The sequence below is a fragment of the Aythya marila genome (genome assembly GCF_965140915.1).
Source record: "Aythya marila genome assembly, chromosome: 3".
In the NCBI taxonomy this organism is placed as follows: Eukaryota; Metazoa; Chordata; class Aves; order Anseriformes; family Anatidae; genus Aythya; species Aythya marila.
In genome coordinates, this window is record NC_139044.1 from 27,886,362 (window position 1) to 27,909,887 (window position 23,526).

General features: G+C 36.6%; 1 protein-coding gene across 2 annotated transcripts in view; it reads right to left on the reverse strand.

The window, feature by feature from the left end:
* The window catches only part of PLD5 (phospholipase D family member 5), a gene marked incomplete at both ends in the record, with an annotated part of 169,719 nt that overhangs the window by 54,295 nt on the left and 91,898 nt on the right, over window positions 1-23,526 (reverse strand). For both annotated transcript variants that reach the window (XM_082756480.1, XM_082756481.1), the window contains 2 exons: window positions 6,447-6,561; window positions 13,754-13,922. In XM_082756480.1, coding sequence (XP_082612606.1) covers window positions 6,447-6,561; window positions 13,754-13,922 — 284 coding nt within the window. The remainder of the gene's footprint in view (window positions 1-6,446; window positions 6,562-13,753; window positions 13,923-23,526) is intronic.

Sequence of the window (23,526 nt, forward strand, 5' to 3'; positions counted from 1 at the left end):
CTGATAATTTTATCGTACGTTGTACAGCTGGCCATCTGGGCAAGCAGAAATCTCTTCAAGACCCAAATTCAGGATACCAGCATCCCACTGTACGAATGGAGTGTATTTTCCTTTTAGTCTTCGCAATGTTTTTTATGTTTACTCCCAGCATTATTTTCAGATGAACATGAATTAAATTCTTATTTAAATACGCGTGCTTGGGTTATAGTTTCTATAATAATTTGGAAAGATTAAAAACACACTTTAAACCAATCTGGACCTCTCCGATGCACCAGAGATGAATACTCATAAGGCCATTCCACACAGAGGGCTGTTTACTTTCGTCTTAAAATTTCACATGATTTCTCTTTCATAATCTGCTTAAAATCCACTGTCCACTTATTTTGAACACTTTCTCTAATACTGAAACCAAATATTCGGGGCTGATAAAATTATTCAGTTAATTTCATCACAGTTTACCCTACCATCCACTTTCACAAAACCCCAGCCTGCTTACAGGAGCACATCAGGAGGTGGCAACCTCTCTAACTCCTATAGATTTTATTTTCAAAAGAAAAACTTTAGTTTCTCCCAAATTATTTTTTTCCCAATTTAAAGCTGGACTAGAATATTTTAGAGGTCTTTTCCAACCTGACTCATTCTATGACTCTGAAATGGAGGACTCTACATTCCTAAGGCGTGCAATACACAAAGGGTTTAGGTTAAAAAAAGTGCTTAACTGACAGCTTGTTTCAAAAAAGAAACTGGGCTGATGTTCTCCACATGTTCATCACATTCTCCACCTCTTCTACAACATAACACAATTTTTTCAGTCTTTCTATATAATATAAAAATATGAAGTCTTCTTCCCATACCCCCACAACTAGACACAGAGAAAGTAAAAGTGTTTGTGGCTGAAGGTAGAGAACTCATGTCCCACAAGCCTGACAGCTCTCAAACTACTCTGGACCTTTAGTATGCCAACAGAAGCAGACAGAATACAGCTTTAAACACATTTCATCTGATATATATCATATTCACTATTGCTGTCCATTGTGAAACAATTTCATTAAAACAAAAGTAAAGGAAAAAACCCAGCTAAACAAAAATCCCTAGATAAACTGGTGGATTAAGCCTATCAAAACCAGGCCATGCTTCCATTGCCAATCCCAGCCACATGTTCCCTATCTCTGTGTTGTACCCGTCATTTATGCCCATGAGATCATAGACTGAGTAATGCAGAAATCTAATGCAAATAAAATTAAGCCAGCCAACAAAACAAAGCAGTTTGTAGCCAAACCTGAACTGTTTTGCCACATGATCGCTGGTGCAAGGAAAAAGGTAGGGACAACATATGGTGAGGATGGCAAGGAGGAGACTGGGATCATGCAGCTGCCCAGACAGACTGATTTAATTTGTCACAGAATGGTATAAGTTAGTGTTTGCAATCTAAAAGTGCACAAATAAAAGCTCAAAAAGCTTACAGAGTTCCACTTTCTACTGATTTCTTTGTCTCCCCACAATAATAAAACTTTTCTGTTTTTCTAATTTGGTTGCATCTGGTTAGGAGAGAGAATAATCCTGGGCAAATGTGCACAAACTGCTCAGTGACTCAGAGCTGTACATATGATCTAACGATTAGAGCCTGCGTTAGCACAGAGACTTCATATTATTCTTCAGTTTCATCAGTAACATTTAATAGCTGCAAGCTAAATTAGCTGATTTTTTAATCACATTTGTGATATGGACAGACTCCTCTCTCCATATCTATTGCAGCCAGTATTCACAAAACAAAACAAATTCCTTGCAAATATTTGAGAAATGACTCATAAAAAGGAAAAAAAAAAAAAAAAAAAGCAAAAAGAAAAGGAATGAAGCAATACAAATTGAAGGAAGGAAATCCATTGGCATGTCTTAAAAAGCATTAACATTGCCAGCTAAAATAATATTGTAATTAGCAAGGGATTTGGAATCTGTACACGTAAGAAATGATACAACAACCTGCTAATTGCAGACAATACCATTCAAATTTTACTGAGGAACAAAGAGTGGTACATAATTATGTGCAAGGAGTGGGAGGGTTACAAGAAATGTTTCAATCTGGTACACTGAACCACAGCTGAGAAAAGGCTAAAACAATAACCTTGAAAACAAGCATTAATAAGCTACTGTCACAGCACATGAAGGATAAAGAAGAACGTGTTTGTTTCCACAGTGAGCCACATTTTGCATACAAGCAGACCTACCTTTCACAAGACAGTCATACAGATATATACATACTATTTGTATACACAGGTGAAAAGTGAAATGTTGCTTTAACATTAACTAAAGAGAATCAAGACTTCATCCCAGGACTGCATATTATTAAAGGTACTGTAAAAACAGCATCATAGTTTATAGCCTGTTTCGTACTAATTTTGAAAATATTAATTGGGAGAACATACATGTGGTCTTTTTTTCAGTTTACACTTTTTTTTTTTTTTTTTTAATTACAACTGTAAAAAAAAACAAATGCGATTTGTTTGAAGTCACGAAAATGTGACTTCTGGTGCCTATTCTGGAATTAATAATTGCTAGTTGTCCCTGAGAGACAGCATCAAGCAACCTCTCCTAACAGTGATGTAAAAAGAAATTCATTAATACTGTATTTGCAGAGCACTCAGATACCACAGCGAGCAGCACCATGGAAAAGCCTATGAGGAAATAAATCATTCTATATTCAGTGCAGGATCTGGCAGATGTGCAATAAAGAAAGCCTGGAGACATGCATTAAATACGAAGATAAAAAAAGATTCTACCCATTACTAACAGAAATAATATCCCCTGAATGAGCATCATCTCCCTTAGGCATTAAATGTTTGATGTATTCTCATTCAACACAATGGAAAAGCTGTCTGATTAACTAATGTAGTAAGATTATAGCAAGCACCAGTTAGGTATTCCATGTACAAGATAGCACTAGATAATGTAATTAAAGTCTATCATAAATATATATTCTGGGGGCTAGTATTTCCTCATTTCCAAATGCTTATTTTTGCTACTAAATAACACTCCCACACTGCAACAATTATTAGCAAAAGTACATTATCCCAGCACTCAGAGGTTCCTATCACCGCAGCTCTAGGTGTGTGGGCACAGTGAATCAATCTGTTTCACTCTGATGCTGCTTGACTGCTTCTGTCACTAAACTATCCAGCTTTACAGCTAGCTCAAGCGAGTCAGGAGTGTAAAGACGGGACAAAGAAAGGCTCAAAGGTAGTGAAAAAACCTGCAGGTTCCCAGCTAGTTCAGATTTCTGTACTGACATCGCTCATCACTCTGTAAATTACTCGTTTTATTTCACTCTATAACAGGTCAGTTTTGCTCTCCTGTCCATGTAAAATGTGCTTTATCTTACCCCATCAGCGCGAATCTGAAGTCGAAGTTCAACTTTCACCTGTTAGCCAGCAGGGGGGACAGCGGGAAGGAGGGATGAGCGAAGAGGACTAGGATGCGGTCTTGGGTTGGGAAATTCTACCAAAGGTGCTTTCTGCAGATCAGAAATTGGGAGAAGAGCCACGGGGACTCCACTCATGTCTGCCTAGAATACTGAAATACCTGATAGAATAATCTGGCTGGCAGGCATAGTCTCAGTATCCATGGTGAGGTGCAGCAGAGCTGTTACATGTTCTGACTATTGCATGCAACCTGCTTTAGAAGGACGAGGATAGCCTGTGCTTACCTAGCAAGGGGAAGACAGGCTCATGAATATGTGAAACTCCCAGAGCCCAATGAGCTATGTATGTGATTTCTCTCCACCAGCTTGATCTGTTAGCTGGTGAACCATGGAGTTGGGCTTGGACCCTCCTCTGCCTATTCAGACATGCCGTGAGAGGGACTTTGGGTCTAATTCAGCCAGATGTATTCTGGCTCTCCATCTTGAGAAGCTTTGAAACTTGGCAGAGCTATTGATGTTTTTACTGTTTTCTTTCCCACAGGAGAAAATAATTAGTTAAAAAGGTGCATAATATACTTTCTAAGATAAATCTGACCAGTTGCAGGGGAAAAAATATTTATCTTCATGAATATACATGTCCAAAAGATGAGTCACGGTTCCCTTTCAGGAATCAGTTCTGAATAATTTCTAAGGATGCAGCTGGCCAGATCCTCACAAGAAGAGAGATTAATAATTTTAGTGGATGAATCCTCCAGCATAGCATAGTAGAATGTAATGACATGTTTGCCATCAGCTAAGATGACAGTAGCAGGTAACAGTCCTTGTTTCTCCAGCAAATGTGAAAAAAGCTAATGTAGATATATTTTCCACCCACTGTGTTATTCTTATTATCGAACTACTGGAAATTGGAGTTGCATAGCTAGCATACCAGTGAATTTCTACTTGACACAAGCAGGACACACCATGTGAGACGAACCATGAATCATCTGTTCATACAAGGTCTGCTCATTTCAACCTAAAATTAAGACAATTACATCTGATATTCTAATTGAAAGTGGCATGTTAAAACTAAGTTCTCTCTGTTCAGGAATGCAGAACTGAATAAAAATTTAACCAGTTTTCCTGGAAATAAAAATAAGGAAAAAAAAAATAAATGCAAGAGCTGGCAATCACTACATCATAATCAGGACATTCTAACAGAAATATCTGAATTTGTTGACATAAACTGAAATATGGAATGAAAAAAAAAAAAACATTTATAGTGAGAAAAGCAGGAAGTTCCAGTATTTATCTTTGGAAAAGGCCAACAGTTGGCCTATAATTACAACGATCAAAGAGGATGGCAGCAAAACTCACAAGAATTACTACATGTAAGTGACTCTGATTCTTTGTAGCGAAGAGCACTCATATATATTGATCCCTTCATTTGAATACTCTAAAATTTCCTGTCTCAGGGATCTAAGCAAGACATAAAACCGAAAGTAATAATATAGTATAAGATTATGTTTTATTTACTTGTTCAAAAAGCTCACAGGACTGATTATCTCCCACAAACTGACAGAAGTGCTAATGACAAACACAGTTCCCTTCCCTGATTAAAATAATTTTAGCTTTTTTTTTTTTTTTTTTTTTTTTTTTAAACAGGACAGCTTCTGATACTTGGTATTCTAAATAAATGGCATATCTAATATCTATTGCCCAGTACATCAATATAAATTTACAGGTTCTACCTCTAACTGTGTCTGACTGAGGGAAACTGGGGACGCTAGAGCCACAGGGAAATGAAATCACTTTTTCAAAGACAGTTTCACTGGTGTTGCTATTAAAACATATATTTCATTTTCAACACATCAGGAAAACTTAATTCCTTACTTCATAGATGTCTGTCAGAGCTGATGTATACTCACTAGCTATCAAAGGATCAGTATCACTTTTGGTCATGTAATAGAAATAATCAAAGTCCTGGAATAGGCGGTGTCATGAAGTGATATGTCTCCACAGATATTACATTGAAATAACATGTCAGTCTTGATTAAAAGGTGATCTCTAAGGAATCAGGACTTCCTCTAACAATTTTCTTTTACTTTCTTGGTCAGGAGATTACAAAGAAGTTAAATCAAAATTAACTTTTGTTGGAAACGAGTGTTGTTTGTTCTTCACCACACAAGCACATTATGTTAGAGTGCTGGTAAAAGTAGCAACTGCTTAGATTAATTTGTTTTTAAGAATTCCCTTTGCGATCCATATATTAGATAAATCTCTGTCAAAAATGATTATTGTCAAAATATATAGGTTCTTGTTGCCATTTAAAGATGTATCCTACCCTTAAAAATCAGATTATTTTTTATATCAGATTATATAGATTAATTAATGTATTATCATTCAGGAGAAACATGTGTGAGATTGTTAAAACTCTTTAGGTATTGTAATTTCTTTTAGCATTTTAAAAATTCTCCTTGCTGTTTTTCCACACATTGTTACATAAAACAAGTTTAGTCATGTAGCGTCAGCGCGTAATCCCTCTTTGGTTAGGGATTTTGAACTTCCAAACAATCATTAAGAAAGCAGGCACCTGAGAAATACCTTTAGCACAGAAACACGTGTCAGTCGGCTAAAGCTGACTAGTATTTTCCAGTGCTTCAGAATCATCAGTAGCATAGACATGTTGGTTTACTAAATTATTTTGCTGTTGCTTAAAAGAGGAAACTATCTTGTCCCACAGGATGTAACAGCAACATCTCAAGTTACATTGCCTACTATTAATATGGAAATAATGGCTTTAACCATCTATCTAAGCACCGCACCACATTTTTAACCACTTGCAAAGTGCAAGCCTCTACTTCAACTACAATAATAGTTGTAGAAGTTCCCAATTTTTGATAACAATGCACCAAAGAGAGGTATAGGATTATTGGACAACACTGCTCAACAACAGTTTGCATTTTATGTATGCCATTCGAGCCTTCATTTAAAGCAAAAGAAACATTACGTAGCAGTCAATAGCATAACAACATAAAGACCCTGGTCTTACCCTTTGTTTTCAAGTCATTTAATACTTTTGATTCCACAGGCAGGATATCACTCACTAGTTTTATCTCAATATTTCGAGATGCCAGTTCAAGCAATTTTTCAAAAAGACGCTGACCCTAGGAAAAATAGTAAAGGAAAGCAGAAATTTTAAGATAGAATTGTTTAAGTAGCATATCAAAAATAAATAATAATAAAAAAGAGGCACATTAAAACAAAAAATGTAAATGTGTATAACAGCTGAGTAAATATGTTCCAAAATATGGTTAAATCTAACCTAAAGGTTAGAAAATTACTATTCTGAAGGACAAACTTGCTTCTTCCTTTTCCCAGACTGTGCAATACTATCAATGACAGGTGACACACACAGAATGAGGTGTCCAGTTCTGCATAAATGTATTTTTACATTAGCTTTCTTATAAATAATTACATTCTGTTAAACTAGGATAAAAATTGCAAGGAAAAGATTTACAGATTACACATATTTTTGTAATGAGTAATTTTTTGTAAGTGGTTCTAACCATAGTACAAAACATTTTCTTGTAGTCACGTTTGTTTTCAGATGAGATATACCAGGAAGGAGAACAATAATGTAAATGTATTTCATACACTTCTCCTTTTTACAATGCTTTAACTTTATTATGTGAGCCTTATTTCTAACAAAACAAAAAAAGGAATATCATACTCAACTGTATACATGTTAAAACAGAAATCAAGGTAATTGTTTCATATGAGAAATAAAATTTTCAATCAAGTCACATTTTTCCACGTCCAAGAAGCAAATAAAAAGTAGACCTTTGCATAGTAAATATTTACTTTTTACGTTCATATCTTAAGCTAAAGGAAAATGCTTGGTTAGAAGCATCTAGCTACATGATGTGCAGAATAAAAGAATAAAATATCCAATGTACTACTGGATATTGTGCCATGGTTACTACAGCCACAGAGAGCCTGCTTCCTTGCTGCTGTTTGAACTTACTACAGCAGGCACCACTTACAATTAGCAGTATTGTACAAAAAATCTTTGGGTTTAATCAGCAGACGAAGTGTCTGCCCTAGCTACATAGCTCACATAGATTCAGTGTTGTGCTGGTCACAAGGAAAAATCCCGTATGTCAAGCTAAAGCAAAAAAACAAAAAACAAAAAACAAAAAACACATATCAACTTTCAAACAGGTGGAAGCTTTCCACAAGACCATGTTAGAGAATTCTCCATACAAAACATTACTCTTAAAATCTTAGAAGGATCTTTCTGTTCAACAACCACAGTCAATGCAGAAGCAGTTAGGGATGAAGCAATCTGATGTAGTGTGTACCAACAAAACTTCAGACAAAAAACCCTCCTCCCACATCACAACCAGAAGCAGCAGTGAGGGGAAAGCCATCCTTTGCCCTCTAATTGACACTTGCAGATTGACACTTGGAGCCTTGCTGGGATTTCAGCAGTCACAGAAACCAGCTCTTCATCTGTCTATAGTACAGACATACTGCCTAAGATTCACTTCCCAGTATTTGAGTATATGAGGCAAAATAAGAATACCCAGCCTCCTAAGAACTAGGTTTCTCAATATTATAGAGCAGCCAGAGGCTGCAACGGAAACACAGAATGTTTATGTTTTACTTCTGTTACATATGCCTGCTTGCTGGCTCGAACCTACAGCACAGCTCCCTGTGCATCCCATGGCTTGCAGGAACTTAGCAGCCAACAACAGAGTTCAGCACCACTGTGACCCTGGGGCACAGAAGTGGTCCCCTTAGAGGGCCTTTCCTGCAACTGCTGCAGAATGGCACTGAAGTCAAATCTGGGACTTGCAATGACTACACTGGTTTCTGCTCAGTTTCCAGCCAATGCCTTGATCCGTTTTACCCAATCTTAGTATGTGCTGATGTGACCAACACAGCACCCTGGATAGACCATCTAGCTGTCTGTCTCTTACAGACCAGTCTGACATTTCAGTGGGTGAACAGATCACTTGGAGTGCAGCCCTGCATTCCAATCAAAGCATCTTCTCTGAAAATACATCTCTTTTCCATTACAGAACATTACAAGCTATACATTTATCATGTTTTTTTTTTTTTTTCATCAAAATATGCTCATAAATGGTGAAACCTCACATTGATAGAAACATTTAAAGCATCTCTTGTGATGATTACAGAATCATAAACTGTGGCTGATTAAAACTAGGAGCACGCTCACCAGAAATGCGTATGTTTATACTGGAACACAAAAAACAGCACCCCACCACCCAGTGTCAGAACTGGAAATAATTCCTGCTGTCTCCTCTCACTGCATCATCCCTTGGCAGGGATCGAAACTCGTCTAGGCACTCTGTACAACTATGACAAATACACTTGTCTTTAAAAATCTGCATGTACTAAAGTAGGATACTAGAGATTCTTTTTTTCATTGTTGAAGTACCTGGCCTTCTTTTCCCATTAATATTAATTTGAAACTCAGTTTCTACACTTTCTGACATGTTTACTTGCAGTTTTACCATTTTGCTCTATGAAAAGGGAAAAAGACAGGACAGAAGGTCTGAAGAGTTTTGTCACTACTGTCAGCACATTTGAAATGCTTCTGTTGAATATAAACCCTCATGCTGTCATTCAGACCACATTTCCTTTGTGAGACAATACCAGGCTGCCGTGTGACTACGTGACAGCGATCAGAATCATTTCTATGGAGTTAGCTTGTGAGGGATGAGAAGTAGTAACAAGGCAAGTGCTATGAAAATGCAGCACGCTACTTTGTACCCTATTTGCATTTTAGCAGAATATACCATTAGGAAAAATGCCTATCCTGATGAAATATTCTCTTACACTTTTCACAGTGCTGTGTTAGCAAACTTACTGAAAAAGACAAAATAGGCTGTAAAATGTATACATCAAATGAAGAGACAGACACTCTCATGGCAGCTTTAAACTACTATACATCTGAAACATCAGTCCCAACTGTACAGCAGAGTAAGCTGGTGAATTTAAAACAGACAAAAAAAGTTACTACTACCGAAAAGCTCTGAAATTCCCCCCAAAAGAATTTTTTAACTCTTACCAGGCAGACTGATTCTATCCTGGATGATTTCCCCTGCGTGCTGTTGTCTTTATTAGCATGCATTCCTCATTCAAAATAAAAGAGGGGATATACAAACATGAAAATGCTGTTTATTAAGTTTTCTAAAATTGAATTATTGTGCTCTTTGTTAACTTAGATTCCTACAATTAAGACAATGCTTAGCTTTTTATTGTGACAGAATAAAACTGGTCACTTCCAGAATTTTCTTCTGAATTTATTCTATATGGTTCTACTAATATTTTAAAATGTTATCCAATGATCAACCCTTTGGGTATATCTAAAAAACATCACTAACAATCACAGTTTACCAGCAGAAACCAACAGAAGAAATAAATGAAGAAATCCTAAATTCAACTTCTGCTATTTAATGCTGAAGAGAGAAACTCAAATGCTCTCCTCACATTCTTCTAGCAAAACAGGTAAGGAAAAGGGAGGAAATGTCAATTATTGGAATTTCAGAATTAAAAAAAAATGCTTTCACTATAAAAACTCTCATTTTTTAAAATTTCTTTTTTGTGTCTCATTCTGTAGCAGCTGAATCAGGGAAATACCTGAAGGGGAGAGATGGTTTTGTAAAGATGAGTTTACAGAAAATAAAATACACTGCAATCTCTATAGCTGTCTGTAGCCAATTTCTGCTGGTAGCCACCAGGTTTAGAGGCGTTCTTGTCTTCTTTGTACTTATTTGCATTTTTTATTAGTTGTCAAGGACAGATACTTATGCTTTGGCACTAGCATTTGTCCTACCAAACAAATCACGTAAGACCCTTGGGTGATGGCTGTCTGCAAGTGACACACAGCTCACCCTCAGAGATTCACTGCAAAGCTGGACAGCTGGCTTACCTGACACTTTTAGGTGGAGCAGGAGACTTCTCCCATCAAGCCATTTGGGAGTGCACAATAGGTAGGTAGGTAACTAGAGATAAGTCAGAACCACCTGTTTTTGTGTGATGAGTGTAAAAGTCAGGCACAGGTCTATCCTCTGATCATCTTATGGTTCTGCAAATATCCATCCAGGGAGAACTGGCTACTCACGGCAATATCAATAAGCCATGATAGCATCAATTCTTACTTGCTAAACTTAAAATGAAATTTGAAAGGGAAGACTTTTTGAAACTATATATAAGGTCACTCTGAATTAATGTTTCTAAACATGAGATGACTCAGAGGAAATTAATTGTGAAAATCATGAAATTGGAATGATTTTATGTTCACCTCTCCCTTCATTGCAACTGAACTATAAGCTATCTTTCAAAATTGTTTCCACTGTCCTCTGATATCTCTGAACATCAGACTGCCACAGGAGGATTCACATGTTTGCATTCTCCAAAAATCTCAAAGCCTTCTGTGTAACTACCCTGCTATCTTGAAAATGCACAGATGAGAACACAAAGATGCCAAAACACGTTTTTCCTCTGAATGAGAAAAGCAGGTATGGAAAGCTTACTCATTATTTTGCCAAAGATTTGTTTACTTGACCTGCTAAGCTGTGGAAGCACACAAAACATTATAGCATCATGTATTTGCATTTGAAGACTCCAATTCAGCAAGGCTTATAAACTCAGATGCATGAGCACAGCAGCTGCAACCTGGACAGCTCAGTCAGCAATAACTGTTTCTTCAGATTTAGAACCACAGAACATGGTGAGGCAACTGGTAAGGACACAAGGTAACATAACCACTAACAAAACTGAAGAAAAAAAGGCACAAAATTCTGCAATTTTATATACACATAAGCATATATGTTTATCATCCATATATATATTGGATGTGCATATATATATATATATGCATTCATGTCTATACAAAAATGCAGAAACTTCCTGCTGTATTTTTCTTCAGTATGTATATTGGATGTACATATGTATACATACATACACAGATTCATGTGTGTATATAAATACACAAACACACATGTAGAGAACATAGCTAAGCCCTGTAATAAATTGAGAAAAGGCAATTTAGCCTACTCATCTCTTCTCTAAAAATCCACATCTGTTAAAGTGCTCTCACAAAGAAACTTGCTTTATAATATGTTGTAATATTCACAAAATGAAAATTGTTAGTTATACAGCAAGATGTGGGTCCATATGGAAAATGGTTATGTCCTTAGTCTCTGCTAAAACAAGCATCATCCAGGGAACAACTAGAACTTACTCACTAAGCACCTCAGAAGCTAGAAGTTTTGCATCTCTCTCCACGTAACACTTCTCGTATGTAAGTGCAAATTACTCCTGAACTCAAATTTATAAAGACTCAAGGATATTTGACTTATACTTCTGAAAATCACCAGAAAACTGAAAATCCTCTCAAATTTGTCTTTAATTTTATTAGGGGAGAAAGCATATGCAACAATACACATTTTCTTCCCTCTTTCACACACTAAACTTGATATACCTTTTCCAGGGCAGTGATTTGCTAAGAAAGTCTGCTTCTTTATCAATTTCTTTAGCAATTAGACTGGTCAATAACAGCACAGAGTTTTAGGATGAATAGACAAGCTTGACAGAAAGATCTATCAGCTGTTCAGCCCACACTGCTGTACAAATGAGGAAATGACTGGAATATTAATCACTTTTTAAACAGAAGTAATTACTTGCTTTTGTAAGACCTATGTATTCCAAATAGATAACTAAAATAGAATATTATAAAAAATGTCTCATTTTTTATGACTTTAACAATGTATTTGGGGATGAAGGAGCAAATCCACTTACATGTATCTTCTTCCTTTCCCTGCTCTGACATTCGGCAATATCTTATAGTTTTACTTTGCATGAAAATGTGGAACAGTGAATGGATTTGATGCTTAACTGCTGAAATCCCAATTTCCAGTTTGCTATTTTTACTCTCTGTTTGGGATTTGTCAGGCTCTGCTGGTTTTGAAGCAAATGACATGTTGAATATTTTCAGACAAAAATTTTTTAAAAGATTCATGCACATACCAATTCATGCACATCCTGAAAACATCTAAAGCACTATGTCTTTGAATTCATCTGCTTGAATGACAGTACATGGGTTTGAAGTTTCTTAGGCAATAAATTTAAATAAAGCTTAGCTGCATAATTACATTGTAAAAAATCTCAATATTTTGATACTCACTAAATTTATTCACTAACTATATTCCAATATTTGTAAAAGGAAGGGTTTGGGCTACATTTTCCATTTGACTGCTCACCTCAAGTTTTCACTCATTTGAACGGACATGCAGTAGATTTATTCTGAAGACAGGTGAATGTATGCCCTTCAACTAGGCTATAGTCTCTCTAAAAAGAAGTAGCATCTAGTTCACAATTTGAAAACACAGACTATTTGAAATACTATCTTTTGTTGCTCAGAATACCAGTCACTTTCATCAGCTAGCAAAAGGCATTTTTACTGCACATCAACAGAACTAGATAGGAAAGTGAAAAGTTTGTGACATAGTATAGTATTGTAGATTCCTTACAGTTACCCTGCTGTCATTTTAACCCAATTCCACATCAACTGAGTGGTTTTTTGTTTGTTTGTTTGTTTGTTTGTTTTCCCCAACAAAGAATCCATTTGGTTGACAGAGATACTCTCAGCCTCTCGGTTCTTCGATATCTTAGTTTGACAGGGTGATATTAAGCGGAAACCTGCCCTTACCACCTTTCTAAGAGGACTGCTATCAAGAATTATGTGTTTATTGGCATAGTCTCATTGTAATGACTGTCTCATTTGCTATGTATGATTTATAATTTTTCCTATTGCACATAATTGCAGAAATCCTGAACCCCTACCAAGATCCATTTTGAAAAGATATGAAGAATCATGTGATACGTTTTGTACCAGATGAGTTCTAAGTGTAATTCTACTCATCTATTTGGCTGCAGAATTAACCCACATAATCGATCTTTTACCTGATCAGTTTCATCAAACAGAAAATAAGCATATGGATTTATGGATATTCCCAGATTATGGATGAGTTAATACAGGTGCAAATTTGCAGGTTTCTAAAGATTACACAATTACATCCTTTCCTAAGATGGAAGCAATATGAATATGTGATGAATATGTTTGCTAGTCCAGTGTACCACTATTCTCAGAAAACTAATGTATTGTCAGGAAAATCCTCATAAGAAAGTATTTTTTATTCATTTTTTTTAAACTACCAAACAAATAGGTCTGCTATAGGGAAGGGCTGCAGCTCTAAAAAATTAATAGTGAAACAACAAAATCAGATTGTTAAAGTCCCACCCTTTTGTTAGTCTAGAACATACCTGGCATGCTGATGGATGACTGTGATTGAGGTCCCACTGGGAAGATACTATGTCAACAGACTTTTCAGCCATATTTAGCAAATTCATCCAGCCTTGGAAAAGAGACAAATGAGATGGTGCACTGTCTGAATAGTTGATCCCTTCAGGAATATTTTCCACAAGAGCAACCCTGAGAATAGATAAGGAAAAAATAAGCACTTAACATAAGCACTTTTCTTTATGAAAAAGTCCCAAATCTTAAAAAAATGTCAGGTTTGGGCCTGTGGTTCAACATCTGCTCCCAGAGGCTCTCAGCAGTTGGACACCTCACAACTCACTCTGAAGTTGCTAACTACCATGCTCTGCACTTCCCAAAACAGTAAAATGCAGAGATGATGTACTGTTAATGTAGCAAAGCAAACTAAGCTTTTGAAGCTCTGCAACATTAAACATAGAAAAATGGAGTCAGTCCTTAAGGTGAGGATGGAAAGCATGAAATCTCTTCATTCTTTGTGACTCTCATTCTTCCATTTAATTTCTCTAAGATGCGCACTCCCAAGTATTCTGTAAAGGTCTGCCTTTACAGCTGGCGTTTTATTAAATAGCAGTCTCCGCATATGAATTCTCTCTTTCCAACTGCTTTAAGCTACCTAGTTGTTCTGTTTTGTTTACTTGCACATGGCTCTGACTAGGATCATGTAGTTAAGAAAAGGAGGAGGATTATGCTTTTTTATTTGTTTTTATTATTATTATTATTTAATTTCCTGTTCTTTTTGGAAGGCTCTTGATCTTACTGTCAATATTATTCAAAATGTTTGCAAATTACACACATTCACATGGATCCAAGAAGCTAAACCAACATTGTAGAGACTACTCCTTTTTGCTGCATTCAACTAAATCAAGTACTTCCAAACTGTTTCTGAATTTATTATCACTGTTAATTATCAACTTTAGCAATATAAATATGGTTTTCAAAGTTTTGCTTTGTTTTCTTTTCTTTTCAATAAGTAAATCGTTAATACAAACATCTAGTATAAATTAGAATTGGGCACTTTCTGGCTGTTAAAAAAAGGAAAAAAAAAAAAACTTCAGTATCTTCCTACAGGGTTGTATGGAAAATTTTACAACTATTTCAGAAAATCTAGTATGTTTGTGAAGTTAATACATTAAAAAATTAAAGTTTAGTAGTCTTTAACACTGGGGAAAAAAAGTATTTTGATAAAGTAAATTTGTGGTATACTATATTTTTATGTTCCTGGCTTGGCAAGAAAATAATAATAATAAAAAAAAAACAAAACAGGCACAACTCCTCTTTCATTAAAACTTCAAAATATTCCGTAAAATCAAACAACATACATATTGCTAAACTACAGTTATTGACAAGGCTCTCCACAACACAATTTAAAAACATTATTCTACTGATTAACATTAAAATTAACATCATTACAGTAACACCTGTAGCACCAGCAAATTAACTGTGAAGTTAAAAATACAACTTGTTTTTTAATGTCTTCTAGTATGTTTTATTCTAAAGCATTTTAACTACATTAACTCTTGTTTATAAACTTTTCAAAATAACTAGTGCTCTAAAATGGACCTTATTCATCTATTGGCATTGCCATATTTTCAGAAAAAAAAATTTAGTCTAACACCCAACCTCTTTAGATTTGTTTCTGCTGCACTTAATACTCCTTTAGAACTTAATAAAGATTTAGTTAGATCCCTTGAAATCGTAGTTACTTTCTTTTTAAACAGTTAACATTGCCAAGAGTCCCAATACAATTAATAGCTTCCATGGTCCCAGAGCTGTTGTATACAACAAGGACTGGCACCTACTCTCCAAAGAGAGAGAAATCAAGGCACAAAAGGAAAAGTGATCTTTACAAGGACATTAAAAAAAATACAGTGGCAAAGATGAGAAATGAATTCATGTCTTTCTGGGCCTCTTCCATTGCCCACACAGTCACATGTGGATATGAGAGAGTTACTTTCAGTCTTCTCCAAAGACATTTATTTGCTCAGGATATTGTCCACTCAGATTTTGACCTGGCCAAGACCAGAAAGCTTAATATTATTTTTGAGATTAGGGCCCTGATCCAGCCAAACACATGTATGCATATTTCTGAGACATTTACTTCATGTTATTGAGTTGTCAACTGTCTCCAAGTGGAGATTAGTAATGGGTGGTGTTCCTCAGGGGTCAATATTGGGACTGGCACTATTTAACACCTTTGACAACGACATGGACAGTGGGATCGAGTGCACCCTCAGTAAGTTTGCAAGTGACTCCACTGTGTGGTGCAATTGACAAGCAGGAGGGAAGGGATGCCATTCAGAGGGACCTGGGAAGGCTTGAGGGGTGGGCCAGTGCGAACCTCATGAGGTTCAGCAAGGCCAAGTGCAAGATCCTGCATCTGGGCCAGGGCAATCCCAAGCAGAAATACAGATTGGGTGGAGAAGGTCAAGGTGTCAGGGTCAAGGTGCCTCTTGGTAAGGAAGCTTGCCCTCACTGTTGGGCTGAACTTGCTCTTCACCAAGAGACCAGCTCCCAGCTTTTCAATCTGTCATTCAACACACTAGGACTAACTAAGGGATTTTGATTTGCAGCTTCTGCCATTTTTTATTTTTGGTCTGACTATATAATAGAAGCCAAATGCCTTCCAGTTATTGAAACCATTCTTCAGAATGGATAGTATCTATTAATATATTTCCCAGTCTTTTTTTTAAGCAAAAGACTTAAACTGTATTTTTTCTTTAGCAGACATAAGACACTGTTAAAACGCTGTCTTTGGAATTCAGACATTTCCTTGTAGTAGTGAACTGATTTTGACAAAAACAAACAAACAAACAAACAAAAAACACAACACAAATGACAAATCAAAACAAACCACCCTCCCCACAATATATTCCCTTTTCCTCTCAAAAACTCATCACCAAGCTCAGAAGTTGAAAGAAAACACAAAAACAACTACCTAAGTTTCAAAGATTTTGCCTTCATAATCCTCCCTCCTCCTTGGGCATAACAGCAAAGTTCTAGTGCTTAGTGAAGAAGAGCTTTGTTAAACTTTCCTCATAAAAGTTTGAGTTCACAAGTCCCAGTTTCATCAATGAAAGCTGTTTTGTTCCAATATGACTCACAAAGCTCTTTTTTGAATATGTAACAGAAACTTCCAAGAGAGCAGGTCATTTGCAGACTTCATGGAAGATCAGACACGGTGACATAATTTATTCTGCTAAAGTGACCTATAAATAAAGCAAAGCAGGATATAGCAAGATAGTTAAAGTAGACTTTACCTATGCTCAAAATCATTAGCACATAATCTTATACCTGTTGGGTGAAGTATCTTTCCCCTCTCGGATTTCCTATTGTTTTATCTATTTAATCTGATTAATGCCAACATAGGCTTCAGTTACATAGCTGAATATTCTCAAGTATACCTCACACAGACTGAGAAACCTAAAAGTAACGTTATATGATTCTGTGAAGTCATAGAGGGAGACAAGGATCAGAGCTAAGATTCAGGAACAGAAATGTGGGAAGTGGTATATGGTATCTAATGCCTACCAAAGAATAGACCTTAACCTATATAGTACGATGCTTCTAAGCCCAACTACATGACTTGCATTTAGAAATCTTAGTTGAATTCTCTCCCAGGCTAAGGATTCTCCTTTATCTTTGACAGTTCTTTGGTCAGAAAGCAACAAGGTTAATTTCTGATCTTACATCAATTTTCTTCCTCTGAAGGAAACAGAGATGGTCTTTGCTTAGGATCTTGGTTAATTAGATTAGAAAGAGGACTAGGACAGTTAAAATAGGCAGAGGCAATATGCCTGTCCCTTCAATAAACTTAGGTTATTAACAAACGTTTATAGCTCTGTCTGTTGAGAAGTTCAGCTGTAACGATTATACAAGTATAAAAGGCAAGTTGTTTTGTTTTTTTTTTTAAATTCAAACTTCATACCATATTAAAATATTAAGCTGCTGAGTGTTATTCACTCCAGTTAGTATCAATCCAGAGTCTTACACTAGAGAGCATACAGGTCTTAGGCACTTGAGTGTGTCCATGACATCTGAATTTACTTACCATTAAAGGGAAGAAATGTAAGAATACATTGGAACCTTTAGTATGAGATAATAAAGAAATGAAAGATAAACAGACAATACTTTTCAACACTTTTGCCCTAAGGTCAATTCAAACATGAGAGGGGAGAGAGAGAAAAAAAAAAAAAAAGGAAAAAGGAAAAAGAGGTGTATCAGCCGCGTCCCTAAATTAGGGTTCTATTTAAACGTGACCTTTTTTGACCTCTCTCTTTCTTAATACAGAAGCCCTGGAACCACCAACCTCTGACAGCTCCTCAGAAAGTTCCAGCTCTTCCTTTATACTCCACATTTTTAATACCTACTCAAAACCTACCATCTTTCTGACATTTGTCCTTTCAGTTTTTACTATGTCACCTTCGAGCCTTCCACTTCTTCCTACGTCATGTCATATCAATCCTACCGCTCTTCTTCCTCAGGTCTATTCATTAGCTGTCATGTTGGCCAAATACAATCTTCTCTTTAGCTCAACAGAACCACAGCTGCAGTTCTTGTTTCTGAAAGGGATTAAGAAATATTCTTCCAGACAAGGTATAAATACTATTTCAAAAACACGCAGAACAAACTCTGACTGCGTTCAGAGAAAAAGTGTCCAAAAAAAAAAAATAAAAGAGGTATTGACAGTTTATCAATACATTTGAACATCCCATTACACTCAGTGGTAAGGATTTGGAAGGTCAAGCCCTGCATTTCTACTTGAGACCAAACTCCAGAGCATAAAGTTATGTAGTGTATTTGGATAATTACATGGCATATCCAGTAAAGAAAAAATAAACTGTGTATTATAGATATTTACTTTGCAATTAATTCTTTACTCTAATTCTTTTAGTATAAGTTACAAAATGTATCACGTTTACATTGTTGATTTAAATTTTAAATAAAATGTTTTCCCTTTAAATTAATGACATAACACAATGATTAAAAGTGAAACGGAGAGCAGGTAAGATTGAATTGAAAATGGATTGTGAACTCTAAGTACTCAAAAGCACCTACGTTATTAGCATCTAACTGAGAATATCATGAGCTCTAACACTGAGAACCTCAATGGACTGCGCATACATATATATGTGTGTTTGTACGTGTGCATGTGCCTGAATATATGCACACTTCAGAAGCTCTTGACAGATATTTGCTTGTCTGCTTTTTCAACTTTGTTCACAAAGACTTTGATCTCCAGAGAAAAAATCTGGGATGCTGAGTGCCTTGCTTAAAATGATGCTTCAAATTTGATCTGCAGTGAACACAGATATGTTCAGATTTCTTGTGTTAAATATACTTTTCTGCAAATGTGCAGCATAGGACTCCAGGCCCTTTATCTGAACATTTCTGAGTATTCAATAGAGCAGCCTAGTGTGATGCTTAAATTGAAAAGCTGCTGTCAGTGTCTCCCTAACGAATACAGGATTCTGTGAAATCAGTGATAACACTGCAATGAGCATATTTACAGTTATTATATTAAGAAATCAAACTCTGCTAGAATTCTAGGGATATACAGCACCAGCCTTTGATTTGAAGGAAGATTCTTCATCTCTTGATTGTCTTTATATTCTGAATCTGGCTGGATATCCTTCTGGAAGATAATGGTGACCATATAAGATATGAGGATAAAAAGGTGAAAAACTTACACAGTGTGTGCAACTAAATGTTCTAAAATCAGATTTCCTAACTTTCCTTTCCCTGCCCATATGAATTGCAACCTAGTGGGATACATGTATAAGGAGCGTTGCGTAACAGCACATAATGAAATACAGCCACAGCTATCGCATGCAGCAAAAAGATATTCCTTCCAGCTGCTTCAAGCCAAGGAGACATGTACCCGTTCTGGGCTTCTGCTCTTCATCAGAAGTGGTCAGTGACTCCTCAGTCACACCTGAGGCAGTGCAGATGCCACCAGGACATCCTGGCACAAAAAGAGGCCACAGCATTTTATGTCAAAAATGCAAGGCAGGTAAAGGGTTTGCTAAGTAAATGTGTACCTAGAGATGGTTAAGCTGTCCTGCACCTACTGTAAAAGGTTTGTCCAATCTGCCAACCTGTGGCCTAAATTCTGTGAATATGGTTTGTGACCAGGCTCAGAACACAAAGGGATTGCCTGATCCTATTTAACATGCAGCTGCAGGAGGTAGCAGTGGCACAAGAGTTGTAATAAATAGCCCTGCCTACTTCAAGTGTTCACTGAACTCCAGTCTTAGGCACTTCAGCTAATGCCTAAAATTAGCAGTTGCCTTTTAGCTTTCCCCTTCTAAGGCTGTCCCTCTTTGCAATTAGTCTCCTTCCATTTTTTCTTATTGGTCTGCAGAAGCAATTAAAGCAGGCTAACTATATACACACTCATATTTTAACTCCACCACTTAGGCCTTTTTATGCTTTCCGTAATGGACTTGGAGATCACTTTGTTATTGCTGTTCCCACATAACTGCTTTCATGCCCACTCATCACGATGTCTACAATGCCAAATATAGCATGTAGACATGCACAATGCATCAGTCACTTTGAGTGCCAGATTCATAGTTGGTACAATATAAAAAAAAAAATAAACATTTCAGTCAGCAGTTACCACTGTGGAAAAATATTGGTTTTCACCAACTGAAGACTTGGCTTAATTCTCTGGGACTACAGAAAAAATAACGATAAGCACTCCAGGAATACCTTTTCTCTTTGAACTGTCCTATGGATCATTACACAAGAAAAATATCAGATAGCCTTCTTCCCATACCACCATCACCAAAAAGGATGTACTCCAAAATAAATAAATAAATAAATAAATCCTACTGTTTCAGCTTCCTTTAGATGACAAGCAACACAAAACTTGTTTTAACACATCACAGGCATTATTTTCAAATGAAAGACCCACTATACATGAACACAAATCAACTAAGGTTCAAAGCTGTGAATTCTAATTAAATGTATTTTAGGTGATATTTTAGGTGTCCTATTTAATCATTTCTCTTCAAGGGGAATACTGAAAGAACCAATGAGCACCAGATCATCAATACTCCAATCCAGCCTGTGTCAGCAGCTCTGATGACCCTCTGCATTACCTCAACAGAGATCAGGATTGGAATGTACCACATCTTTAATACTAACCTAAAGGTTCAGCACCCAGTTAAATATATTTACTCTTCAGTATAACAAAAAAATGTGTCTGGATTGACTGATAAGGACACTAGAGATGTCAAAAAGATGGCAGTTGAACCAAATCAGTGCAGGATTTATCTGGCTGCCCACGTACTGATGGGAGCTGACATTTGAAAATTAGTAATCAATTAAAAGGTCAACATACATGCTAGTCTTGCAATTCTTTGCTTGCTGTCATAATTTTAGTTTGCACCCTGCTTAAATTGGGTAATTCCCATATTTTTATCAGAGAAAAAATTAAGACTCAAGTGAATTTTGCTTCACTGAACAACTGCTTGTCTGAAATACTCAAAAATAGGTCTCAAATGAAACACAGAGACACTTTTATGATAAAGAAAGCAACAGTATTGCTAGACATTAATCATCATTCATTTTAGAGTAGACTGAATTTCACTGTAACTGAATTTCACATATGAAAAGCCACAAGGATACAGAGGTCAACTGGTGCACATGATGTTCTGCTTACAGTTTTATGCATAGCAGCTATAAGCCTTGGGGATACGTGTGAAATTCATTTAATGGACACAGGCTAAGAATGGAAATTGCCATCTGCTCCTCATACATTTGGGCTTTCTTTATAACAATAGCCTAATGGAAATGTGTGAGTATGTCCTAGCCACAAGAAGCTATAAACTTTGGCTGTGACACACCTCTGTCCTCTTCATGGCTAAAACACACTGCAAAACTTTTTGTCATCTTACCATGTGTCAGAACCTCCCTTTAGACGGTGATTTCCCAATACTGTTTAAAGACAACATAAGGAAAACAGCTGGCATTGTGATCTTATGAAAAATATAAATAGCTGAAAAAGGATGCGAAATCAGTGTTTGCATATGCCTGACATTTATCTGGGGTCACAACAGCAATTTAAAAGCTCACATCTTCTCTACAAAACTTTAGATAGCATAACAAATTTCTCCCATCAAAGTCTCTCTATGACTACCACAACTTCATTCTTTCTTCCCCTTATTTCTCATTGTTTCCCTCCCTCAGCTTTTTCCAGGTGCACTGACCTTCATTCTGGTTCATTGTGGAGCATTTTGTGACAAGGAACAAAGAATTTCTCTTACAGTTACCCCTTCATTTTTTTGATGTTTTATACAATGAAACAAACTTTGCTGGTCTGCACTTAAAATGCATCATTTTGAATGAACTATTCTCTCTTCGGAAATTTTCTGTCTCACACTCTTGCAAGAAGAAATTTTAGGAAGCAGCCAGAGTGGGGTACCATAGTCCTTTTGTGTGGGTCCCTTTCTGGGACTAGGCTTCCCAAAGGCAACTGACTGAGTCCTGTATGTTTTTCTCTGGGCATTCAGAACAGCTTGTTCCAACCACATGCCATATTTTCTTTCACATCTTTTGCTCTAGTTCTTCTACACATTGAACTCTCCCACTCCCTGGCTCCTCCTCTCCTTGTCTCCCCCTTCTGCGTATTACATGCTAAGGGACCCCTTCACCTTTTGTTTTGCTCCTTTTAGTTCCCTGATCATTAAATCTCTACAGAATGACCTCCCTGGCAGAAATCAGCATTGCTATGAAATCTGCAACACACTTCTGCGTTTTCTGTTTTGCTCCTCCACCATACCTGATTTGTCTATGTACAGTGAAATCTCGTCATTAGTGGGATTCCCTGTTACTCTAGCATTCATGACAAACGCAGGGGGATCCATCTGTAGTAAATTTCTAGGAAGTATTGCAGAAGGAAGAGGTAGCAAGGGCCTGTGAAAGTTTCCACTGACAGTACGTAATATTCAGGGACAGACTTTTAAGTACTAACGCCTAAATTGTCATCACTCTTTGTATCAGAGCCATGAAGCAGGTCTAATTTGGCTTACTTTTTTTTTTTTTTTTAAGGGCATATATTGATATCTTGGCAGCTTCCCAATACTGTATCAACAAGCACAGCACCGTCAACTAAGATTTCTAATTATTATTTCTAGTGATAGTTCTTTGAAACTTTGCCACAGATTAACGTTAGCTGCAGCAAACAGGAAAAAACAGATGGTTACCAGACCTCCAAGCAGGTTAGATGGCAATACAGTAAGCCAAGCCCATGTGTAGGGACTTAAGTAATAGCTCCTAACTGAAATGGAAAAGGTTTCCTGGGTGATCAAGTCCCCGTCTTTGCTACTTCAGTCAATTTTTCATATGCTCTTATTCTTAAATTTTCCAGATGAGGAAAAGATATTAGAACTTCAAAGTGTTTGTATCTCCACTTTTCCTACTGGAATATTTTATCTTATCTTGCTGCTCTCAGACGCAGAGACCTGCCTCAAATTACATCCTTTTACCTACTCTATCCTACATCTTGAGTAACCCATCTGCTACCCCAGAATTCCTCTCTCCTAAAATATTTTTATGGAAGACAATCATTTTCCTTCTTAGCTTTCACCCTTCACAGCCAAGTGCCCTTAGTTCCTTTTTATTAAATATACTCTTCATTCCTTGAACCTCCTACTTGTTTTTACTTGCACCTACTCAGCATGAGTTCAATCTTGAACATTCACGGTCAGACTTTTACTTAGCAATCCAGATTAAAATTTACCAATGCCTTTCA